General features: G+C 46.2%; 1 protein-coding gene across 1 annotated transcript in view; it reads right to left on the bottom strand.

The window, feature by feature from the left end:
- Positions 1 to 25,013, bottom strand: part of LOC147882956 (uncharacterized) — a 159,908-nt gene that overhangs the window by 56,176 nt on the left and 78,719 nt on the right. Inside the window, exons 7-8 of the mRNA XM_087400766.1 lie at positions 4,760 to 4,978; positions 4,555 to 4,681 (exon numbers count right to left, since the gene is read on the bottom strand). Coding sequence (XP_087256892.1) covers positions 4,555 to 4,681; positions 4,760 to 4,978 — 346 coding nt within the window. The remainder of the gene's footprint in view (positions 1 to 4,554; positions 4,682 to 4,759; positions 4,979 to 25,013) is intronic.

The raw sequence follows: 25,013 nt of genomic DNA, 5'->3' as shown, positions 1-25,013 counted from the left end.
CTCCGTCCTACCGCAGGCAACCACTCCTCTACACCTCTCCCTTGGAGAAGGTGATGGCGTCGTCTGATGTCTGAAGCTGAAAACATGTGCTCATGAATCATAAGGATGTCCACTGGCCGTCCTACCACTGCCCTCTGCAACTCCTGCCAGTGTATTAGGTATTGCAGCTAGCTACAACCACGGTCGTGGAGCCCATGTGCGTTCCAACTCACTATAGTCCAGCTCATGAGGATGGGGGAGTCGGGAACAAGGCTCTCCTGTGAGTGGGTGCTGTCCCAGAAAGACTGCTTTGTGTGATTTTGTCGAGGGTTTAGAGGACGAGTAATCAATATCTCTGCGTCGCCGTATTAGTATGGATAACAGCTCAATACCGATCTTCCGTGCCCACGTCATCATGAAAGAAGCTTCCACCTCTAACAGCTCCGCACACTTTTGGAGGGGCCAGAGGTGTGGCTGCTCCACCTTTGCCTCCAGCGGCAATCTGATAACTCCTGTCGCCAAACCACACATTGGCTCCTCGCGCGTGAAGCTCAACTGAAAGTTTACCTCCACACCATGGGCATACCAAAGGTCTAGTCCATGTGGCCCCATCCACTCATCTATCATGAGTGTAATGTGATTGCCCAAAATAGCATCGAACACCTCCAGGGACCATTTCTCCACCCTTGTGGAGGCAAACGGAAATCTCCAAACGGGGTGTGTCGGAGATCCGACTGCACTCATCAAACCCCTCTTTCGGGGCTGAAGGACTATGAGTGTTACCTCCAATGGTAGAGGATAAGAGTCCGGAACCTCCAGATAGTTCCAGGGTCCTAATCTCCGAAAGTCCCGCGGCAAGGGACGCCTAGGCTAGAGGTTAGGAGCCGCTGACTGGGAAGATGAGCCTCGTCCCTCAGGATCCCTCCCTGAACAGGCCTGCTGCTACGATGAGGAGGTAGAAGGGGGCGTCATCGTTCCCTTGCCAGCTGGTAGGGGTGTCGAAGCGGAAGAACCTGCTACTGAAGTGGAGAGGGGGACAGCAGGAGAGGGAGCAGTGGGGATGCGGGGGATAGAGGGAGGGGGACGGGTGAAGTTAATTTAAAGGTCAAACAAGGAGCTGCCACGCTCCCCCCCTGGCTGCCCCGCTGCCTCTCCCCGTCCACCTCCCTCTACTCCTCCTTTGCACGCCCTTGCCCTCTCCATCCCCCTGTCTGCTGCTCCCACCTCTCTTGCTTCCGCCGCCCCTTCAGCTCCCGCCTCCTTGCCCCGCCCGCCCCTCCTGCTTCCGCCTCTGCTTCCCCCCTCCTCCTACTGCACCCCCTCCGCCTGCTGCGCTCTTGCCCGCTTCCGCCACCTCCATCTCCTCCTCCTCCGCCTCCATCGCCGCCATCCCCGCCCACTCCCTCCACCTCCATCTCTGCCTCCTTTCCTCCACCTTTGTCCCCCCCGCCACCTCCTCCTCTTTCGCCCCGGCGTGGTCCTCTCCCTCGTCGGCCCCCCCCCCCTTTCTCCCGCCTCCTCTCTGCTCCCTTGCCCTCTCATTCCCTCCTTTTCTCCCTCCTCGCCTTCTCGCCCTCCTTCCTCTTCCGGCTTCCGCCCTTCTTCTTTCACTTCTATCCTTGCCCCCTCCTTCACCCTGCCTCACCGCCGCCTCCCCCCCTGATGCTTCTATTCCGCACCCTCCCTTTTTCTTCCTCCCTGCAGCGGGAGCACTTGTGCTTGTTAAGGTGAAAGAAGAACCTTGGTGGTGACCCTTGGTTTGGCCAGAGGGGCTCTATGGCAGCACCCTCGAATCCCACAGCCGTTTAGGTTCTTCTTTCCCCAGCTGACAAGCAACAGGTACAGCAGGCAGTTCAGTCCCTCTAGGACAAGGTGCTTGTGGGCCTCATGCCTACACGGAGACAGGTGCGAGAGTGGATCCAGGCGAGCTTGGCATTAGAGGGAGACCACATCCAGGAGGTCACCATCTATGGACGAGGCGTTTTCCTCATCCAGTTGAGCTCCTCCGACACTGCCGCGACACTTGTGGAGCAGAGCCCCATACTCCTTGGCCTACACCTTGTCTACCTCTTTCCTTGGTATCATGGGTTCACAGTCGAGGACATGGTTATGACACACCATGTTCCACGTTTTCCAGTTACACTCCGCTTCCCAGGGCTCCCTAAGGAGTATCAAGCCATCCTCTCTTCGATTTGTTGGGCATTTGGCACATTGCTTGAGTCCTCGCCAGAGACGGCTGCCTCCGTTCTAGCAGATGATGGAGTCCCTAGGATCAGACTGGTGGTGGAGAGCCCGGAGTCCCTCCCAGACTTAATCCTTCTCGAGACCCTGGAAGGGGGCACACTTTGCCAGAGGGTGGAGACCTCCGGGTTACTAGGCCAGTGTCTTCGGTGCAAATAGATGGGCCACCTCGCCAGAGATTGCCCCAATGGCCTCCCCCGTGCACCCTCCCCCCCTCCTCTGCAGAGTAGGCCTACGACCCTAACCCTCTGCCATGGGAGTAGGGGGTCAATGAGCGCATCCTCTCTCCTGAGTCGTCCGTCCCCTGAAACCGCGAAGAAGGCGATAGAGGAGTCATCCAAACGTCCTGCGACCACCAGTGGGATGCCACGGGGGGTGAACTGTCCCAGCCAGTGGGTGTCTCCAGGCATGAGGACCTGAGGCTCAGGTGGAGCCAACCAAGCGGCTGGGATCGCACCGTCGATCTCCGTGCGTCTCGCCTGGACTCCGCGTGCACCTCCCGCTGCGTCTGCCAGATCGGCCATCTCCAGATGTCTGTACGTGTCCCTCCAAACTCGAAGGGACCGGGCTGGCCCCCTCATCCAGCCGTCCCACCTGATATGTGATCTCTCCCCCAGCTGAAGGCCCTCGGCGTCTCTGACCTGCCCATTCCAGACGAGCGGCTGGCGATCGATCTCCTCCTGACAGCTGGGCTGGGACTGAATGAGACTGAGACGGAGCCGCCTCCAAACCATGAGGAGGCTACGAACGAGTGGGGAGCGGGGCTGAGTGAGCGGGGCGGAAGTGAAGATCCACCTGAAGGACGGTAGCCACTCTCCACCTCGGCGCGGGACACAAGAGCCGACTCCCTGCTGAAGTAACATCTTCCACGTCTGCCCCCCTGGGGTCAAACCGCGGATGATAAGCTTGCCTAACAAGGCCTGACTCTGAAGCTCTGGATCAATGACCCCCAGACCCCCCTCCGCCTGCGGAAGAATGACTGTCTGCCAAGCAACCCTGGCTCTGGTATCTCTCTGCCCATCCTCCCCAGACCAAAGAAAGTTCCGAACCAACCTCCTGAGCTGTGCCACGCTGGATCTCGAGAAGCACCAACAGGAAGCCACATACCAAGCCGTGGCTAGAAGGACCTGGTTAACTACTAAAGCACGACCTGCAAGGGACAGCTTAGCAGTGCTCCAGAAAGCCAGCTTCCGTCGGATGGAATCTAGCACCGGGAGAAACTGCTGAGCTGGCGTAATGTCTAGGCCAACCTGGAAGCCAAGGTATCTAGCTGTCTGTCCACGTGGAATCCATCTGAAGCCCAGGAATCGCCCCCACTGAGAACACGCCCCCGGGTCTGTGAGAAAACCAACTGATTTGTTCCAGTTGATTTTCGCACCAGCGGCCGAGCAGAAAACCTCCAGGGCCATCCGCACCCTCTCTAGCATCCTCTCATCGTCCTGGACATAAAGGGCTGTATCATCTGCGTACTCTGAGTCCAGAAGCTCCGTGTCCTCCCGGAGTGGAAGGCGAACACCCCTGAGCCCTGTGGACCTCGCCCGAAGGTAGTAAGTCATGGCCTCGGCGAAGAAGAGAAACAGATAAGGAGCCAGGGGGCAGCCCTGACGTACTGATCTCTCCAAGCTGAAACGCTCACCCATCCTGCCTCCAATGATGACTCTGCTAGACGCTGTCCTGTACAAAGCTGAGATACCCTGAATCCAGCCTGCCGGGAAACCTAGTCGCTCCAGAGTCCCCTCCAAAAAGGACCAATCCACGCGATCGTAGGCCTTCTCGAAGTCGAGAAGTAAAATGGCAAGGTGTGAACCGCTGTACTGAGCCCACTCCGCCGCCTCTGAAAAGGTGAAGACATTATCCAGGATACTGCGATCCTGGACAAAGCCTGTCTGAGTGTCATGGACGAGGTCTGGGAGTAGAGGTCGAACTCTGGCACTGATCATCTTGGCGAGGATTTTGTAGGCAGTGGTAAGGAGAGTGATCGGACGCCACTGGCGGATCTCCTGTCTATCTCCTCCCTTCGGGATGAGGCAAATCAGTCCCGAGGAAAGGCTCTCTGGCATCTGACCGCTGCTGAAAATCCCCTGCAGAGCTGCAAGGAGGGGCTGATGGATCTGGTCCCAGAAGGAGGTGAAGAAAGCTCGGGATAGCCCATCCTCACCTGGGCATTTCTGCCCATCAATAGCCATATCAACGCCCCTCTCACCCAATCGCATCTTTAATCCCATAATATATAGAAACCACAGTTGCATCTATAACATGCAAAAAAGAATATTTCAAGGCCAATCATAACATCATTTTGGATCTCGCTACCAAAGAATTGAAAAAACAACCTACCTCTTTGGTGATAGCCTGGACATCTATCGTGTAAGGTCGTCCCGACTGAAAGAGATTATACTTATTGTGGTTTTGCAGAACAATGATTGCCACAAGCAATCGTGACGTTGGATCAACAGTCTCAAACCTACAGCACACACATGTCCGGGATGTCAAAATAATTAATCACCATCATCAGACAAGGAGTGCAAGATATTTTGTATACCTCACGTCTGGTGCAATCACATGCTCTATCGTTGTTGCGATAAGACTTGCAATCTGGGCAGCAAAAATTTCCTGAGTCTGCAAACTGTTGACTGGATCACGTCCCCTTGGAAACAACAAATTACGTAACCTTGGGACTGTTCTGTAGCCCACACTGCCTTCTTCTGTCTCAATCTTTCCATAAATGCAAGGACCCGCAGATAGATCAATGACTGCATATCTGCAGAGATGAAGCAAAAGTAAACTTGTGAAATGAGACACCTAAAAAACATTCATCGAATAATTTTGCCATTTTTCTCCACAAGCAAGCCACTTATTTTAAGAAGCAGCACACATATTGGAGATTACCACATAAGAAGATTTAATACAAAAAGCATACTTGCATTAACAACATCAAACTAAAAGTTCAGTTGATTTTCAAGAAATTGGAAAGGCTCATTGCAGATTTCAATCAAATAAGCATCAGTTGTTTACAACCAATCTTGATGCTAATCCTACAAAGCTGGCATAGGAAAGTCCGGTTTATGTCACTCAAATAGCTGGTATGCACTTACATACCTTGAAATTGTTAGCTCAAATATGCATGGCACAAAAAGAATACTCTGATACCTTTTTCGATACATTAGTATAGGGTTTGTCCTGGTCCATCCATGAAACAACAAGAGGAAGGGAAGCCCCTCACAATGCAGGAGCTTATTTTTTATTTTTTTTCAAAGAAAGGAACCTTCTATTAATGCTTGAAAGACTTCATAAAAAACAGCAGCCCCGAAGGTGCTGAGTATGGAAAAAACCAGAAAAGGCTGAAAGAAAAGAACCCGCCTGTTCCAGAAAAACCAGCTCACTGTCTAGGGGATCTCTGTTACTGGGGCTAACACCCAAGTGGGGGGACTATACAACCAGCGAATCCCTCGTGGAGTGAAGATGTAAAAAACTCTTGCAAGCCAAGCCTTGGGGAATCCAACACGCCTCTCGATAGTCGCTCTAGAGCCTGGAGTCCCACACTCCCAGGTGGAGCATAGAGTGTAGATGATCTCCTACCAAATGGCGACCATGGTAGCCGAGGGTGGAACCGGATGCTCACCCATCACGAGACTGCAGCGAGCCACCCAGATGTTCCACACAGTGATACTGGCTACCACCTCCCAAATGCTGTCCTCCAGAGGGGAGAGGGGAGCTGGGCTATCAGAAGGGACTGCCTCATGGAGCGCTATCCTTTGAATGCTCTGACCCTATATCCGGTAGGCTGGGGAGATCTCATCAATCTGGAACGCATGTCCTCCCTCAATCAACCAGACCACCATCCCCCAGGTGTAGTCCCTCTAAAGACTCTGCATACGGGTCATGATCCTGAGGGCTCCCATCCAAATCCTCGCAGATCTGCAACAGCTCCAAAGGCAATGCGGGATCATCTCCAGGAAACCACCAGAGCAACAATGGCACTACCCCTCCACTCGCATCTACTCCAACCACGGTCCGATGGGCAAGCCTCCGTGGGCGGCCAGCGATAAGAAGTAGGATATCTTCCTCGGCCGCAAACTGGACCATAACCGCGTCCAAAACCTAGAATGGACATCCCGGGGCACTCTCTGGGGTCACCCAATGCCGCTCCCTCGAGGGTGTCCACCTCGAAGAGTCCATCTGAAGCCTCCTGCCAATCCGTGTGGTGTAGGAAAAGAAGGGCATCTTGTCCATCCGCTGACCAGGAGTTAGGGATGGCTAGATCAATCTCTCTCATCCGCTGCCCTGCCCCTCGCAGATGCGCTACGGCGCCAAGCCTTGCCTCTTCCTCCATGGGTAATCTGCTCCATCTGCCAAAAGACTCGGTCGGACCATTGTCCCACTGTGCCCAACCAATGTGCATCTACTATCCGAGCATACGCCCCTCCTGATCTCGGATCTCTGGGTGCCATATAAGGGGCCGACGCTCAAACTCCTCTCTGCATCTAGGCGAAGCACGAATGAGACCCCCTACTAGTCTCTGCCAGATCCTGTGGATCCACAAATCACTCCACTGATCTCTCAATTAAGCCCATGAATCTCTCAATCACACTGTGACTCCTCATCAAGGGGAAACCCTTTTCTGAAAGGGGGGGCCTCTGAGAAGATCTACGTGTGTGAAGGCTGCCACTATCCTCCGGTGCATGGGGTGTTCTTGAGAAGCCCTTGCTGTAAGAGGAGCTTCCAAGGCTCTGCACCTGGGGTGAGGCCGCGAACAACCAACTTGCCTAGAAGGGCTCTGCTCTGCATCTCCGAATCTATGATACTCAGTGCCTTTGGCATGATCACTGTCTGCTAAGCGACCTAGGCTCTGGTATTCCACGTGCCGTATAATCCTGCCCAAAGTTAGTTCCGAACCAACCGTCGGAGCTGCCCAATGAATCCTCTGTGAAAGCACCAGCAGGAGGCGATATATTACGCCGTGGCAAGAAGAACCTGGTTTGCCACTAAGGCACGCCCTGCTAAGGAGAGCTTGGCCGAGCTCCAATAGAGAAGCTTGCGCTGAACACTCTCAAGGACCGGAGCGATCTGCTGCTCTGCTGTCAATACCATCTGGCATGCGAGGTATCTCGATGTCTTGCCCCACGGTATCCATCTGAAGCCAAAGTCACTCCCCCACTCACGAATCTCCTGTGTCTCCTCATCTGACTCTCCAAACTCGCTGTGGTGCCCTCAACATACAAGGCCGTGTCATCTGCAAACTCGGAGTCAAGCAGTTCCTCCTCCTGTTTGATTGGGAGCCTCAACCCTGTGAGGCCCGCCACCTGTGATCTCAAGTAGTAGCCCAAAGCCTCTGCCACAAGCAAGAAGAGGAAGGGAGGGAGTGGGCAGCCCTGGCGGACTAAGCAAGAGAGAGGAAAGGCCTCGCCCGTGTGTCCTCCGATAAGCATCTGGCTAGACCTCCCCACATAAAGTGCAGAAACTCCTCTGACCCATCAATCTGAGAAACCCAATCTCCGCATAGTGCCCTCTAGGAAGGACCACTCCACCCTATCGTAGGCCTCAAGAGAAGGACGGTCATGGCTGTGACTCCTCCATGGACCAATCCACTGCCTCCCAGAATGTGAAGATGTTGTCCACGATGCTGCCCTCCTGGACGAACCCTGTCTGTGTGTCATGGATGATGTCAATAAGATGGGGCCGTAATCGCAAGCTCAAGACCTTGGCGAGGATCTTGTAAGCCGTATTAAGCAAAGTGATTGATCTCCACTGCTGGATGTCTGACCTATCTCCCCCTTTTAGGATCAAACAAATCCACCCCCTGCTCAAGCACTGAGGGAGGGAGCCTGTGTCGAAAATCTCCTGGCATGCTAGTTAGAAACGGGTGGAGATAATCACCCAGAAGTTCCAAAAGAAGGCCGAAGTCAAGCCATCCTCACCAGGACACTTCTAGGTCGGGAGAGCCTTAAGGGCTTCCCAAAGCTCCACATCCGTGAAAGGCTCCTCCAGCTTGCTACATAAATACTGCGAGACTACTGTCGGAGCGTGATCCCAAACTACCTCTCGGGCCACAATACCAGTTGGAGTCATCCTCTCCGCCTAAAAGAGATGGCTGTAAAAACCCGTGGTCAGGTCTAATATCTCTTGCGGGTCAGTGTGCATGATGCCCTGCGGATCCCAGAGACGCTACAGCTGTGTGCTTGCCGATCGGGGCCCAGTGGTATGGAAAAATTGCTTCGTCATCTTGTCCCCCTGCTGTACCCACCAGGCCCGGGAAGAGTGATAGGAGAACTCAGCCCGCCGAATCTCTGTGTCCTGAAGCTCAAGGCGAGCGCTCTCAAACCTGTCGCTAAGCCACTGAGAACCTGGGTCCTACTCCCTGAGCCGCTCTATGGAGGCGAGGTCTCTCTTCAAAGCCCACTCACCCTTAGTGGCAAAAAGAGAGAGAGTACTCTGCTTTGTGCTCACCCAAAAACTCCTTCACTACTGAAAGAAAATGTTACGCTCAAGCCGAGATAATATAACCTCAGAAAGGTCAGTAAGTATTTTTCCTTTAGAGGACTGAACTTTGTATTGCGTTCTATTGTAAAGGGTAGAAAGGAATCGTGCCAAGGCCAATGAGGGTGAATGCCATGGACTAGATGAATCTAAGGTCACAGACCTAGGTACACCAAACTATGAAATGTAACCTAGGGGCAAATGAATTAACGTACTCCAAGAGAGGAGTAAATGGTGCATTAAAGATTGGTCTCAGGATTTTAACATGTGGCAACTAGATGCACATAGGAAATTGTAGCATGCAGGAAACTTGGCAAAACCGTGGGTGTGGTCATGGGTGAGGGTCTTGGGAGTGCACGTGAGGTGCAAGACTTTTGGTCAAGACGCCGTTCTAAGAACACTGTATCAAGAATTTTTAACTCTCCACCACAAAGATTTGTCATGATCCATGCTATGCGATGACCCTCTAGCAGCCCGTTTAAGTTCACGTTCATACATGAAAATCCAAACGAAGGAGGGGCCCAGATGAGATTATGACGTGAGTATTTGTTTCCTGCGTTTCTGAGGATGAATGATTTCCAAAGGCAGCAGGCAAAGGGATTGGTGATCGTTTGGAATGCCTCAAGGATAGAGGGAGTGTAGGATCAATGGTGCACTTGCTGGATTCAACGGGATAAATTTGGTGGGAACTTACGCTATCGGCGCTGGTTTAAATGACAACAAGAGAGTCTTGATCGAGGTCATCTCCCGTTATTATTCTCTACTAGACACAATCTGTTTGGAAATTTTCACTAGGGTAAAAGACATAGAAGCACAAAGTGTGGTACAGACGTACGTGATGCTTCCTCATACCATAACAATTCGTAGACAGATATGAACTGTGAAGAATAAGTAACGAAGTTGGAAGGAGGTCACGCAAGTCTCCTCAGGATTACTAGATAGCCCTATTCTTGAGATCTCGATCCTATACAGAAGCGTGGTCAAATAACGTGGAGCAGAGCTACGTTAGTTCTCTCGACCTACATATATGCATATAGAGCACAAGACAACGGGATGCTAGCACATGGAGATCAAGCAACTTAGGACCTGCACAGGAGAAATCAGAGCACGAGCTGTTCCTTTCTTATTTTAATTCAGTTCGCAGGTGTGGTGCAATTTCTGAATCTTGTGTTGCAGATTTTTCGTGTTTGCAGTGATTTGGGTTGTGGGTATAGAGGAAAGGTATTAGTTTGGTTGTAGTTTTACAGCTTTATGGTTAGGGATTTTGATCAGTTGTAAATATTTGGAGAAATGCCTGTCTAGTCGTGATCTAACATCCGATTGATGCCAGTTCAGATTCCAGCCTGGGATAGTGTGTTTGAAAAGAAGAAAGCAATAGCTGTAGCCCTAAACTATGAAGATGCCAGAGACAAGCGGCAAACCAAGTAGGTTTGTGTAGGATAGGGCTCAATATGAGTACCCGAACAAGAGTGGGTTTCAAAAGAGGTGGGTTAGAAAGTCTCGTGTCCCACAGCCAAGTGACCAAGCCAAGCAGGCAAAGCTTGGTCAAAATCCTCTTAAACCTTAGAACAAAAAGAGAAAGTGAGAAGAGAAGGCTTTTGCTTTGGATGCCTTTAATCTCATCAGTGAAAAGATTGTCCACAGAACAAGGATCATCTGATGGCTCAGATGGTAGTGTCAAAGTGTGACGTGGAAATGGAGGAAAGTCCAGAGGAGCCGACCAAATGGAGATTCAGCTGGCAAGATCTTCTCAGAGGTCAGTACCTATATTATAATGTGTGTGTTGCTAAGTTAGTAAATAGTGCACCTAATAACATTATGTCTAACCCCACAGCAATGGGATGGACAGCTTTTAGTGATACGGAGTTGGTTAAAATGAAGGGCAAGTCACCAATCATAATTTTGTATTGTTTGACCCAGCGGTAAAACACAATGTAATTAACTACAAGCTCGTGAAGAGGCTGAAATCAAAAACTAGTCCATCTGACTATGCATATACAGTCAAAATGGTTGATGGAAGTTCCACTAAAGTATGGAACCAAAGCGTTACCCAATTAGAGCTTCGGATTCAGAACTACGCGGAGAAGCTAGACTTTGAAAGGACGAGGCTTACTCGTGTAAATATAGCCTTGGGAAAGGCATGGCATTCTAAGAAGAATCCAGCCATTGATTCAAAAAAACACATTTATCGGTTCATGATGAATGATGTGCAATATGTTCTGCGAGGTGAAAAGGATTGCCTCAAGATCCGTTAGTTTCCGTAATGAAAGTTAGGAAAACTCCGCAATAGTTTCTAGTACTGATGCTACTAAAGATGGGATAATGGCCAAGTTGGCTGATCAGATCGCAGAAGAGTTCTCTGATTGTATTAGGAATGAGTTGCTTATGGGTTACCTCCACAGCGGAATGTTCAACACAAGATTCACTTATCCCAAGGGGAGAACCTATAAATAGACCTCCTATAGATTAAGTTTTACTGAAGAAGCTGAGGTGCAAAGGCAACTAGAAGAATATCTCAAGCTGGACAGAATCAGCCAAGTTTCCCACCTTTTTCTTCCCTAAGAAGAAGAAAGATGATACCGTCCATCTTTGTGTAGATTAGAGAGGATTAAACAATATCACTATTAAACAAAGGTATCCTGTGGCTCAAATTGATGATTTGCTAGATGCATTACTTTGAGCCATAATTTTCAGCAAGATAGACCTTAAGAGTGGCTATCATCAGATCCGGATAACAGCCAAGGATTTTCATAAAACCCCTTTTAGAAGTAGGTTTGGATATTACGAGCTTTTGGTAATGCTGTTTGGGCTTACCAATGCTCCGCCTGCATTCATCATGCTTATGAATGATTTAATACACCTGCATATTGAGAAGTTTATAGTACATTTTATTGACAATGGTCTTGTTAACAACAAAAGTGTTGTTGAGCATCATGAACATTTAAGAAAAGTATTCAATACTTTGAGGGAAGCCAGTATATATGTGAATAGAAAGAAAACCGTTCTATGCATCGTGAAACTTGAGTATTTGGGATTCATTACTACTACTAATGGGGTGGAAATGGAGCCGAAGAAAGTAGTTGTGTTATTAGTGTGGCCAATTCCTCACAATATGACCGCATTGTGATCATTTTTTGGATTTGTGCAGTTTTATCGAAGGCATATCAAAGGATATTATGAGATGAGCTGACCTCAGAAAAAGTAACTTTCATGTGGCAACATAGTCAACAAGAAAGTTTTAAAGCCATAAAGAAGGCAGTGGCCTCTGGTCAGATGCTAAAAATTGTTGATCCCCAAAAACCATTTTCCTAGAAACCGATGCAAGTGGCTCCAAGAGGAAAGGTCAGTAGCCTTTGAAAGCAAGAGGCTTTCTCCCTCTCCATGAAATCGACCAACTCATGAATTAGAGTTGTACGCTGTTATTCATGCTTTGAAAGCATGGAGGCATTATTTGTATGGTTCAGAGTTTTACGTGGATGTGGACCACAATACTCTGAAGTACTTTTATAAACAACCTGCCTTGAGTGGCCACCAAGCTAACTGGGCGGACCTCAAACAGGAATTTAATATAAAGATTTGGTATCAAAGAGCAAAGAAAAATCAGGTTATTGACCCATTGTTGTGCCTTAAACATAAATGAGTTTCATGGTATTAGAGAGTGCTCTAATGACCAAGATTAGGGAAACCCAAAAAGTGGACAACTTTGTCAACAACCTTTGGCCTAAAAGGCTCATGTGATTAAAACCGGGGAAATAGATGACCTGGCATCTAGAAAAGGCCAAACTTATGCAAGATATACCATAATGGATGCATGCTAAAATGTAATGGCAAGGTAGTTGTACCTAGTCAGAACTATCTCAAGAATAGGGTCACTCAATAGTGCCATGATGCCCATGTGCAAGACATCCAACTATCGAGAAGGAATATGATCTCATGAAGCGAGATTTCTTTGGCCAAAGATGAAAAAGCATATTCATGAATATATAACATGATGCTTCTCATGTCAAGTAAAGCAGAGCGGGTGAAGCCACCTGGCCTTTTATAGCCCTTGGAGACACAATCAGACAGATGGAAGAGCATTTCCATCAACTTTATTGTTGGTTTGCCTACAACACAAGGTTGCAATGATTCCATTCTTGTGGTGGTTGACCGTCTTACCAAGATGGCTCACTTCATTCTGATTAGAGAGTCTGTTAGTAACTCGCAAGTGGCGGATTCGCTTATTAGACATATATTTCATATACACACATTACCCGGATCAATAGTGTCAGATAGGGGTGCTAAATTTACCACTCATTTTTGGACTAAAGTGTTTGAGCCACTAAGGACAGAGTTAGGAATAAGTAGTGGGGATCATCCAGACAAGGATGGTTAGATAAAGATACTCAGCCAGACTTTAGAGGATATGCTCCGAGCATATGTACCATTGAGGCAACATATGTATCATTGAGGGCACATACATGGAACAAGTGGTTGCCATTATTAGAGTTTGCCTAAAATGAGACATTCCTCCATAGGAATGAGTCCATTCAAATTTATAGACCAGCAAATCCAACCACAGCTAGAATACCTCAAAAAAGTGCCTGATGCTACAAACTATATTGTTCAGATGTGGCCTAGCATTTGCGAGAGCTAACATCTGCCAAGCTATGGATTAGAGCTAACTTCTGAGACGTATACGAATGAAAATAGATCTTTCACATAGTTCAAGAAAGGAGAAAACGTTTTCCTCAGCATTTCTTAAACTCCAAATCTTTGACTACAAGAGAGTGCTAAGTTGTCACCCCAATATTGTGGGCCGTGGTCAATTCTAAAAAGAATAGGCAAGGTGGCCTATAGATTGGAATTACCAGGTGCACCCACTATTTCATGTTTGTCATTTAAAACAATGTTTACACCTAGGTGACTCACTAATTGAGGGTGTTGTTTTGTTTCAAGAATGAATTATGCCAAGGTCATCATAAGGGTGAGTAGCACAGACTAGATGTATCTAAGGTTGGAAATCTAGGTGCACAATACTGTGAAATATGCCTAGGGACAAATGAATTAAATGTTCTCCAAGAGAGGATTATACGGTGCATTAAAGAATGGTCTCAAAATTTTGACATGTGGCAACTAGATACATCTACGGAATTGTGGGCTCTATAGTAAGCATGTAGGAAACAAATAAAAGGTATCTTCTAAGCATGCACTACTAAGGTTGGTTGGGTGGATCAAGATCATGCCATCACATGTGATTTCCGGATTTGTAGTTCATTGTGTAGTCTTCAGAGGTGTTGTGGTGGTTATACGTATCATTGAAAATGTATAGCCAAGTGTGGACAATATCTGCTAGAATTATTATTATAATTCAGCAGTGACCAATGTAATGTAATAAGTAGGTTAGGGGCACTTTTCCATCATTTAGAGGTTTTTTCCCCTAACCACAGTTAGTTCACTAACTACGGTTAGTGAAGGATAAGGTTTTGTCACTTAGACAAAACCCATCCCACATCTTGTAACAGTCACTTCTTCTATTGCAAGCACTACGTTCAGCTCTCTTGCTTCCTGCTCTCTCACTCTCTCGTTTCTAACATTTGGTATCAGAGCAGCAAGATCCTGCTCTTTGCTTCCTTGCCGCAAGCTCCCTGATCCCTGCTCTGGCAAGCTCCCTTCCATACAAGTCGTACGGACTGATTCCGTACATCTGCCATACTGTTTGCCACTGTACCGTACTGTTTCCCGCCGTACGTTTTGTAAATCTCCTATCCTACTTATTCGTACAGCAAGCACGTCACCCGTACAACAGAGAGCTTTGTCTGTACAACAGACGCTACCTGCTCCGTACAGCAGGTGTCCGTACATCGTACGATCGACCAAGAACTAGTACACGTCGTACGGTACTCTTGCGCCAGTTCGTATCTACTTTGTCGTACGTTCCGTACTAGGTTGTACTACCTCACACGTGTGCTCCGTACTTGGCCGTACCAAGCAAGACGTTGTACAAGATACCGTATAGCCATCGTACAGTTGTACGGCTAGATCTGCAACTCGATGCAGCTGTCCCATTTGCTGGTACCTTTTTCAGAGAGCGATTGTTTGGCTAAGAAGATTTCTAGGCGGGCATTGTTTGCAGATAGCCATTGTTTGGCTTAGATCTTGCAAAAATTTGGGGCATTCTGTATTTGTGGGCAGACATTGCAGTTGGGTTGCAGGTTGTCCAAGAAATTGAGGCTTTTGCAATTACATTGCAATTTTGCAGTGAAATTTGGGGCTTTTGCAGGTAGAGTGCAATTTGTGCAACATTGGGGGCTTTCAGACCATTTGCCCTCTTTTGTATGCAATCTCCCACAAGAAATTGGGGCTTTTGCATTTAACTTGCAATTTTGCACGTAAAAGAGCATTTTGGAAGTCTGCAAACAGTTTTGGACTCAGTACGAGTCAAATTGCAGACTTTTGCCACCTTTTGCAGATTCTATTTGCAGATTTTTGGACATTGAGCAAAGCATTGTGGTGCATTTTGAGCCTTTGACAGGCTGTGACAGTATTTGTCACTGAGGGCATATTTTTCTTTGCAGATTTTACTTGTGCATCTTACATCCCAGGAAGGGATTTTACATGTTCAGTTTCCTGTATTTCTGAGTTTATCTCACAAAAATGGCACAGAATAACTCAAATGAGGTGTTCGGGGTTCTCACACAAGAGGATAAGTTGGATGGCACCAACTACTCCTTATGGAGTTTCATGGTTCGAAATATCTTAGTTGGCAGAAATCTTTGGGATTATGTCAATGGAGATGAATAAAGACCAGATACAACCCCTATACCTATCACTCCTATAGTTGGAGGCAGGGGTAGAGGTACAAATACAGCACAGGTAATTGGAGCAGCCGCTCCAAGAGCTCCCACAACGCAGAAAAGATGGGACTCTAGAGATGCACAAGCTCTTTCAGTACTTTCTCTTTCTGTCAAGAGGTTCATTATACCTCATATTCGGTCATGCATGTCATGACAAGAGAGATGATTATTTAGTTAATTAATAGTCATTAGAACTTTATTATTGTTAGGCGCCAATTTGATGGTGCGGTTATATGTTTGTATTTATGATCGATCAAGCGGTGTAAATAGTACCGCCAAAACTATGTAACATTGGCCAATGATTAGTAATAAAGATGTGCACACACGTGTCTAGGTCCTAGGGGCAATAGGAAAGGGAAAGGGTGCATTAGAGTGCATTGAATGGTAGGTGCATGGGTCATAGGCTAAGGGTAGGTGTAAATGGGAAGATGGAACTTGAGTGATCTCAAGGGACAATAATGAAAGGGTATCACCCTTTCATTGTAAATCTCACGTAGCATTCTTTCTAACACATTGCATTCATCCGTCATCTCTCTCCCACCTTGCATGTAGGTCGAAAAAGAAACAAGTACTCTCACGAAGGCGCTCTTCCCCATTGGAGGGCCAATCGGCATTCAAATTCTGCATGCATTGCACACATTTGCATTTTTCAAAAGTGTGGTTCTTCACATTTGGTATCAGAGCGGCGACCATCCACGAGCGGGACGAGAAGAGGGCGACAGTTGCGAACGACGGAAGTCGCAAGAGAGGTTGGCGGAAAAGGATCACGACTGACCGATCTCGAGGTTCTGAGACAAGGGATTTTTCTGAAAAATTTTGGCCTTCAACGGCCAACGGCGAACGGGGTGTTCTCTTTTTCCCCCCCCCCCCCCCCCCCCACATGTGAATGTATCCTTAAACCGTGAGAAAAAGGGATTCCCGTTCTACCTAACCGGAAGTCGGATCGGAATAAGATTTTAAGGGAGTGATCCACCCATCAAGTAACCTAGAGCTCCAATCCGCTCAAAACAAGTAGCCCAAACGGAGCGTACCAGTTTACAGCAGAAATACAAGAAGAAAAGCTTGAAAGAGAAGGGAAAGGAGGTGATTTTAAATGTCTTCTCAACACAAACGAAGCGGGAGTCGGATAAGTACCACCACCTCTACAACACTTGAAGTTTGCTGTAAAATAAACCTTCTTTTTTGAAATTACAGCAAGACATTTTCTTTCTTGTATTACTAAAAGGAAAGAATGGAAGGGGAAGGGACATATTCCTTTTCCTCCATTACCCCAAGGAGAGAGAGAAAGAACACCTTCACCCCCTCTTGAAGAGGATGGATTAGGTGAGAGTTATACATATCTTGAGTATGATAACCCACAAATAGATTTACAACAGTCTCTCCTTCAAGAACCTCCTGATAGGGAGTTCTCCATTCGTAATGAAAGAAGAAATGAGACTAGCCAAGAACAAGGTGATGAGTTCACGCCTTCAACTCAAAACCCAATACACATGGATTCTAATCCAAGTGCAAGAGGAAGAGAGGAGACTCCTGTTGATAAGCTGGTTTTCCAGCTTAGCAATATGATTGAGCAGTCCATTATGACAAGATTAGGGACTAAGAGGACTTTAAACTTCGGGGATGAAGAGTTGAGTAACCCTTCTAAGAGGTCCCAATTCCAACCGCGAGAGAGAATTGAGTTCCCCAAATATGAAGGGGCAAGGGAGGTTGACAAAATCCTCAATTGGATTCGTCATTTTGAGCTATACTTTGCCCATCAAGACAAGACCGAGCAAGAGAAACTTGCTCTTGCCACATTGCATCTGCAGAAGGATGCTCTAATGTGGTGGTCATTGTCACAAACAGGAAAAGAGCCTATTCATGAATGGGCTAAATTTGTGGAGCAACTGAAAACCACTTTCATGCCACCGAGGCATGAAGAGAACCTAACCTTTCGTTGGGAGAGGTTTAGGCAGTTCGATAATGAGAGTAATGCAGATTTTACAGCCAGATTTTGGAAACTCTCTCTAGAGTTACCCGAAAAGAGTGAGGAAGATAGGAGAAAGAAGTATTTAGCAGCTTTAAGCCCAAAAGTAAGATACGAGGTTGAAATGTTTAACCCGACCACGCTTAAGGACCTCACTAAGCTGGCTGAAATAGCCAAGAGAAAATTGAATCCTCGTAAACCCTTCAATAAGGAGTATGGGTCATCATCTAAGACCAATAATATACCCACTTTTAGGAAACCAAACCGATTTAAGAATAATAAAGGGAAGGGTAAAGCTCTTGTAAGGAATGTGAACAGCCAATCACGTCCTGGATGGGTGCCATTTCCTTCTATGACTGACGAAGAGAAGAGGAAGTTGATTAAGTAAGGAAAATGTTTCGGTTGTAAGAAACATAAGCCAGGGCACGTATGGCATAAGTGTCCCGTTCTCTTGGCTAAGATTGCCAAGACGAATTCAATAAAAGGGAAAGCCAAGGCATCCAAGCAGGAGGGTGAGGCTTCTACCTTGTCACCCTCGAAATCTACTGTGACTATTGAGCCAATAGTGAATGCTGTCCATTCAGCCAATACCTTTGGGCCTCATGATCTTTTTAAGGTGTATGGATTCGTGAATGGATAGAAAATAGTGGTTCTCCTAGATGATGGATGTAATTATGACTTAGTAAGTGATAGATTGGCAAAATTACTCCATCTTAAACCAGAACCTATAAAAAACATGTCGCTTTCAGGAGCTTTTAGGGGACACAATGAAGAAGACACATCCATAGTACGAAATATTCCTTTTCGTATACAAAAATATAGAGATCGAAGGGATTTTCTAGTAGTCCCTTTACAAGACGTTGACATGATACTAGGTAAACCATGGCGGTATGATTTTAACCCTGCTATTCATCCTCATACTCATCATTGTTGCTTTGTACATAAGGATGAAAACATAAGGATTGTAGGGGATCAGGACGTGTATACAATTCCATTGATTACTCCTACCCAAGCGAAAAGATTGGTAAAAAGAGGAGTAGATTGTAATCTTGTGTATATACGGGATTCAGGAGATCTTCATATCTCATGGAAGCATTATTTATATGGTTCTACTTTCAAGATTAAGACTGACCATCAAAGTATCAAGCACTTGTTCTCTCAACCCATTGTCTCTTCAAGACAAATCAAATGGGCTGAATATATTCAATCCTTTGGGCAACCAAATATCGAATATCAGCCAGGAAAGGAGAATTTAGTAGCTGATGCTTTGAGTAGACGGCCCCAAGTTAATCACGTTTCTGTGATTAAGGAGAAATCATTAGGAGCAATGGTTGAAGCTTATCCTTTAGATGAGGACTTCGCTGACATTTATGGGAAGATTCAGCGTAATGAGATTGGGGATTTAGAGGCTTATTCCATCGTGGATGGATACTTATTTTTGGGACGTGCCATATGTGTACCCAAAACATTTCGGTATCTAGTCATGAGTGAGTTACATGCGAGTCCATATTCTGGACATAGAGGCATTAGAGGGACCATTGACAATATTGAGAGATACTTCCATTGGCCTAAACTTGGCAAAGAAGTTTCGACCTTTGTTCAACAATGTGACGTATGTCAGCGCATTAAATCTGACACAAGTAAGACTGCTGGTCTTTTGCAGCCTTTGCCTATTCCTTCGGAAAGGTGGGAACACATTACAATGGATTTTGTGTCTGGTTTCCCCAAGGTTGGTCAGTTTGAGCAGATTTTCACTGTTATAGATAGGCTGAGTAAACAAGCTCATTTTATTCCCTGTAAAAAAGAGTTGTCTGCTCCTGAAACAGCAAGGTTATTCATTAGGGAAATCTTCAGGTTACATGGGTTACCAAAATCCATTGTATCCGATAATGATGGTTGTTTCATTAGCAACTTTTGGACAGCTCTATTAGAGAATCTCGGAACCAAACTGAAATTTACTACAGCCTTCCATCCTCAAGGAGATGGACAAAGTGAGAATGCCAATCAAACCATAATTACTTTACTTCGAGCTTATGTCCATGACCAACCTAGAAGGTGGCCAGAGTTCTTACCCATGTTAGAGTTTGGTTATAATAACACTGTACATACTTCCACCAAGAAAGCCCCATTTGAAATCATCTATGGGCAATGTTTACCCACTCCAATAACACACTTGGGGGAGCGAATTTTTGCTGCTGACCAGTTTGCTGAGGATATGTCACAGGTTATTGAGCAGGTAAAAGAACATATTAAGAAGGCCCAGGTTCAACAATCCAAGGCAGCCAATAAAAAAAGAAAAGAAGTTTATTACAAGGAGGATGATTGGGTTTTATTGAAGATTGATAAAAGAAGAATCAAGTCAGTGAGAGGAAGTACCAAACATGTCAAGCTAGCACCGAAGTTTTATGGTCCATTTCAAATTTCAGCAGCTTTATATCCAGAAGAAGGATCCGGAGCGTATGAGCTGAAGTTACCAGCCCACTGGCGTATGAAGAACATCTTTCATGTGAGCAATTTGAAGAGATACCATGGCGATACTTCTGCGTTTTCGGATACCCAGCATCAAGAAGAACCTGAACTTGAAGATGGGACTGAAGTTCTTACTCCGGAACAGATCGTGTACCATAAAGAGAAGAGTACTCGTGGAAAGAAGAGATATATGTATTTACTGAAGTTTAAAAACCAGCCAGATAGTGATGCACAATGGATGGAAGAAGAGTTTTTAACAGATTTTCCACAGATACTCGCAGATTACAAAGAGGCGATGCAATGGCAGAAGTAACAAGAGAAAGTGCACATAAGAGGAAGAGACAAGCAATAATCCAGAAGAGAACTTCTGCTCATTCAAGCAGGAGGGAGTGTCATGACAAGAGAAATGATTATTTAGTTAATTAATAGTCATTAGAACTTTATTATTGTTAGTCGCCAATTTGATGGTGCGGTTATATGTTTGTATTTATGATCGATCAAGCGGTGTAAATAGTACCGCCAAAACTATGTAACATTGGCCCATGATTAGTAATAAAGATGTGCACACACGTGTCTAGGTCCTAGGGGCAATAGGAAAGGGAAAGGGTGCATTAGAGTGCATTGAATGGTAGGTGCATGGGTCATAGGCTAAGGGTAGGTGTAAATGGGAAGATGGAACTTGAGTGATCTCAAGGGACATAATGAAAGGGTATCACCCTTTCATTGTAAATCTCACGTAGCATTCTTTCTAACACATTGCATTCATCCGTCATCTCTCTCCAACCTTGCATGTAGGTCGAAAAAGAAACAAGTACTCTCACGAGGGCACTCTTCCCCATTGGAGGGCCAATAGGCATTCAAATTCTGCATGCATTGCACACATTTGCATTTTTGAAAAGTGTGGTTCTTCACAATGCAAGACATCTATGGCAGCTTGGGTAATACTGGAGAGTATGTTTGCAGCAAGAAACGATGCCAAAGTTTCCTTTCTGAAGCGAGAACTTTCCCATGCACATATGGAGGAGGGAGATTCCATCAATTCTCACCTCACGAAGCTTCAGGATCTCAGGGAACAATTGCTTAACATTGATGAAGTCATTCCGGATTCAGAGATGATCTCCACCACTCTGAACTCTCTTCTTGAGTCCTATCTCGGTTTCCACACCTCGCTGAATTTGTCATTGAGGGGGGGCAGCAATCCTCTCTCCTTTCACAAGTTGGTAGGACTTTTGTTGCAGGAGGAACAAACATGCAAAAATATGGCAACCCGGGCTGGCGAGCATGCTATGCTCTCTAAGTTCAAGCCCAAGGGTAAAGGGCAGCATAAGCCACATGCCCATCAGCCCACACATCAGCATAAAGCTGATTCTGGACAGCCTTCTTATAAGGCACAAGGTGATACAAACAAGCAGAAAAAGAATGGCATCTGTCATTACTGCAAGAAGCCAGCTCATTATATTGGAGAGTGCAAGAAGCGCATAGCCAACGAAAAGAAAGGGGATTCCGGTATGGCTGTATCAGATGCATCAGGTCCACATTGCCATGATGGAGGAGATGTTGCAGCCAACTTGGTTGAAGAGCACTATGCCTTTTTGACTTGCACTTCAGATTTTTTAGTGGGTAGTTTAGATACTACATCCACTAATGATGATGACCCATATGCTTTTTTGACTTGCAGTTACGATCCTTCAAAGGATGAATGCTCTTTCAGTGTTAATGAGACACTACATACTTGGTATTTTGATAGTGGTGCTTCAAAGCACATCACTTCCAAGAAAAATCTGTTTGTAACTTTGTATTCTTCACCCACCAAGAAGAAGGTAACTTGTGCAAATAATTCTTCTCATTCAGTGTGTGGAGTGGGAGACATTATTCTCACATCCACTAATGGCACAGATTTCAGAATTTCAGATGTACTCTATGTGCCAGGTATAAAGAAGAATTTGCTTTCAATGTCCTCACTCAATAGAGGAGGATTTCAGGTTGTTTTTTATGATGACAAGTGTGCAGTCAAAGACAAAGAAAATAAATATGCTCGAGGTTGTCTGGCACTTTGTATCGGGGTCTTTTTCAGCTTGATTTATATGAAAAAAGATCCCATCTTGCATTATCAGTTAGCACTCCCACTGCTGCAATGCACAATGCTGAGTTATGGCATGCCAGGTATGGGCACATGAGCTATGGCAGCTTAATGACACTTCAGAGGCATGATATGGTTGATGCATTACCTCCTTTGGAGTCGCCGCCTCCTCATGCATGTGAAGGTTGCATTCTTGGCAAAATGCATAGGCTTCCCTCCAAGAAGGATGGTGCAGTGAAAGCTACAAGAAAATTGCAGCTTATTCACAGTGATGTCTGTGATCCCATGAGGACACCTGCTTTTGGGGGTTATCTCTATGTTGTTACATTCATAGATGACTTTACCAACTACACTTGGGTCTATGGTCTCAAGGCAAAATCAGAACTGTTTATGCAATTCAAACACTTTGTGGCTATGGTTGAAAATGAGACAGGACTCAAGGTGCAGACACTTCGCACAGATCGAGGGGGGAGTACATGTCTCATGAATTTGAGACATTTCTGAAAGAAAAATGCATTATGCATCAGCTTACAGTGAGGCTTACACCTCAACAGAATCGCAAAGCTGAGCGGAAGAATCGCACCACCATCGAAATGGATAGATGCATTCTCACAAATAAGAAGTTACCTGAGATCAAGCTTCTTCTACTACCAAGACCCTAGCAGACATTTGGAGCACGATCATTCACACGCTCAAGGGTCAGTGGGATCAGATTCAGGGGGAGTCCCGGGCAGAGAAGGAGAAGAGATGGCGCTTCCTTCACGACTGGGACCACTGTGAGCTGTTCTTCCAGCACTCTGCTCAGAGTCTTCAGTGGCATTACTCCCCCCCACCGTGGCTGTTTGTCCACTCTCTGATGTTATGCCCTGAGAGGCTTGTAATTAGTATTTTAGTTCCTCGGGCCGTATCCATTTTGTGATTGTAGCCCGCTGGCCTTTAGGCCCTCTTGTACTCTCGTTTTCAAGTAATATAACTAGCACTACTTTTTGCGTTTTAAAAAAAAAGTAAGAAGTTGCCTCACAGGTTTTGGCTGGAAGGCCTCATGTGTGCCAACTATATTTTAAATCGGGCTCCTACAAAGGCTTTGAAGACAATCACTCCCTATGAGGCATGGCATGGGAGAAAGCCTTCATTGGACCACTTCAAAGTTTTTGGTTGTGTTCCATATGCCCACGTGCCTGTGGAGTTCAGACACAAGTTGTCAGATAAGGCACTAAAATGCATTTTTGTGGGATATAGTTCACAAAGCAAAGGCTATCGTCTCTACAATCCTGCTACATGCAAGATTTTTGTCAGTAGAGATGTCATATTCTCTGAGAATTCTGCACATACAAATGCTGAATTTCACATTCCGGCCTCTTCAGATAATGTGTTTGAGGGGATGCTTCCTATAGCATTTGGTTCCCCCGCTAAAAATCAAAATTTACAGCAACCTCCGCCAACTCCACAAGTACAGATTCAGCCCCCAGCTGAATAGGTACAACCTCAGGGTGTGGATGAAGTTGTCAGGCAAGAAATTCAAGAGAGACACGCAGCCAAAACAGTCCCGCATCGGTTGCTTCAGACTCTTAGGGAGAGTAGGCTTGAAGCTCCATTGCCTGGCAGAACTCGTAGTGCAGTAAAGCACATGGAGGGAGCTCATTTAGTTGAATCAGCTTATGCACGTACTCTTCTTGATGAGGAGGAGCCTAAGACATTTGAAGAAGCAAAAGATAATGTGCATTAGATGAATGCCATGCACGATAAGTTGCAGTCCGTTCATAAAAATCAGACTTGGGATGTTGTGGATTTGCCACCAGGTAAGAATGCCATAGGTACATGGAGGGTTTTCAAAGTCAAAAGAAAGCCAAATGGGTCCATTGATCGGTACAAGGCAAGGCTGGTTGCAAAAGGATATGCTCAGAAAAAGGGCATAGATCATGAGGAGACTTTTGCTCCTACATCCAGGATGACAACCATCAGGTCAGTTATAGCCATGGCTGCAAATTTTGAATGGAATGTTCATCAGTTGGACATTAAATCAGATTTCCTTAATGGAGACTTGTTGGAAGAGGTTTATGTCAAACAACGTCCGGGCTTTGAAATTTCAGGAAATGCACTTCAGGTATGCAAGCTGAATAAAGCTTTGTATGGGCTGAAACAAGCCCCACGTGCATGATATGCCAAAATTGATGCCTTTCTGACCAGCAAGGGGCTGCACAATAGTCCAACTGAGAGCACCCTTTACATCAAGAAGGATGGGGGGGATATTCTGGTCATCATTCTTTATGTAGATGACATGCTGCTCACCAGATCAAATGAGGAAGTAATTGCAGATTTCAAGGCCCAATTGCAAGCTACATTTGAAATGTCAGACTTGGACTTGTTACATTTCTTTTTGGGGATCCAGTTTATTCAAGAGAAACGTGGCATTGTTATGTCTCAGTGCAAGTATGTTCAAAAGCTCTTGGACAGATTCAACATGCATGATTGCAAGCCTATGTCCACTCCCATGGAGCCGGGGCTGAAGCTTACAATGTATGATGCGGGTGAATCAATTGATGTCACACTCTATAGTCAGGCTGTTGGATGCCTCATTTATCTCTGCAATACACGACCTGATATTCAGTTTTCAGTTTCTCAGGTGAGCAGGTATATGCACAGCCCAAAGATTATGCATTGGCAGGCTGTAAAACGCATCATCCGTTACTTGCAAGGTACAAAGTCTTTTGGCTTGATGTTTCCCAGGGGGGGTCACTTGCACATGCATGCTTACAGTGGCTCAGATTGGGCTGGACACTATGATACTAGGCTGTCCACTAGTAGGAATTGTTTCTTTCTAGGACATGCTTGCATTTCTTGGTTGAGCAAGAAACAGTCTACAGTGGCTACCTCCTCATGTGAAGCTGAGTACAGGGCAGCTTTCACAGCGACAGTTGAATGTGTTTGACTGCGTCATTTATTTGCTGATCTTCATCTTTCATTGGAG

This window comes from Dipteris shenzhenensis, chromosome 29 (assembly GCF_047967505.1).
Source record: "Dipteris shenzhenensis isolate YYH24624 ecotype China chromosome 29, Dip_SZ_1.0, whole genome shotgun sequence".
NCBI lineage: Eukaryota > Viridiplantae > Streptophyta > Polypodiopsida > Gleicheniales > Dipteridaceae > Dipteris > Dipteris shenzhenensis.
The sequence above is the reverse complement of the archived record's forward strand: the minus strand, read 5'-3'. Positions and strand labels throughout refer to the sequence as shown.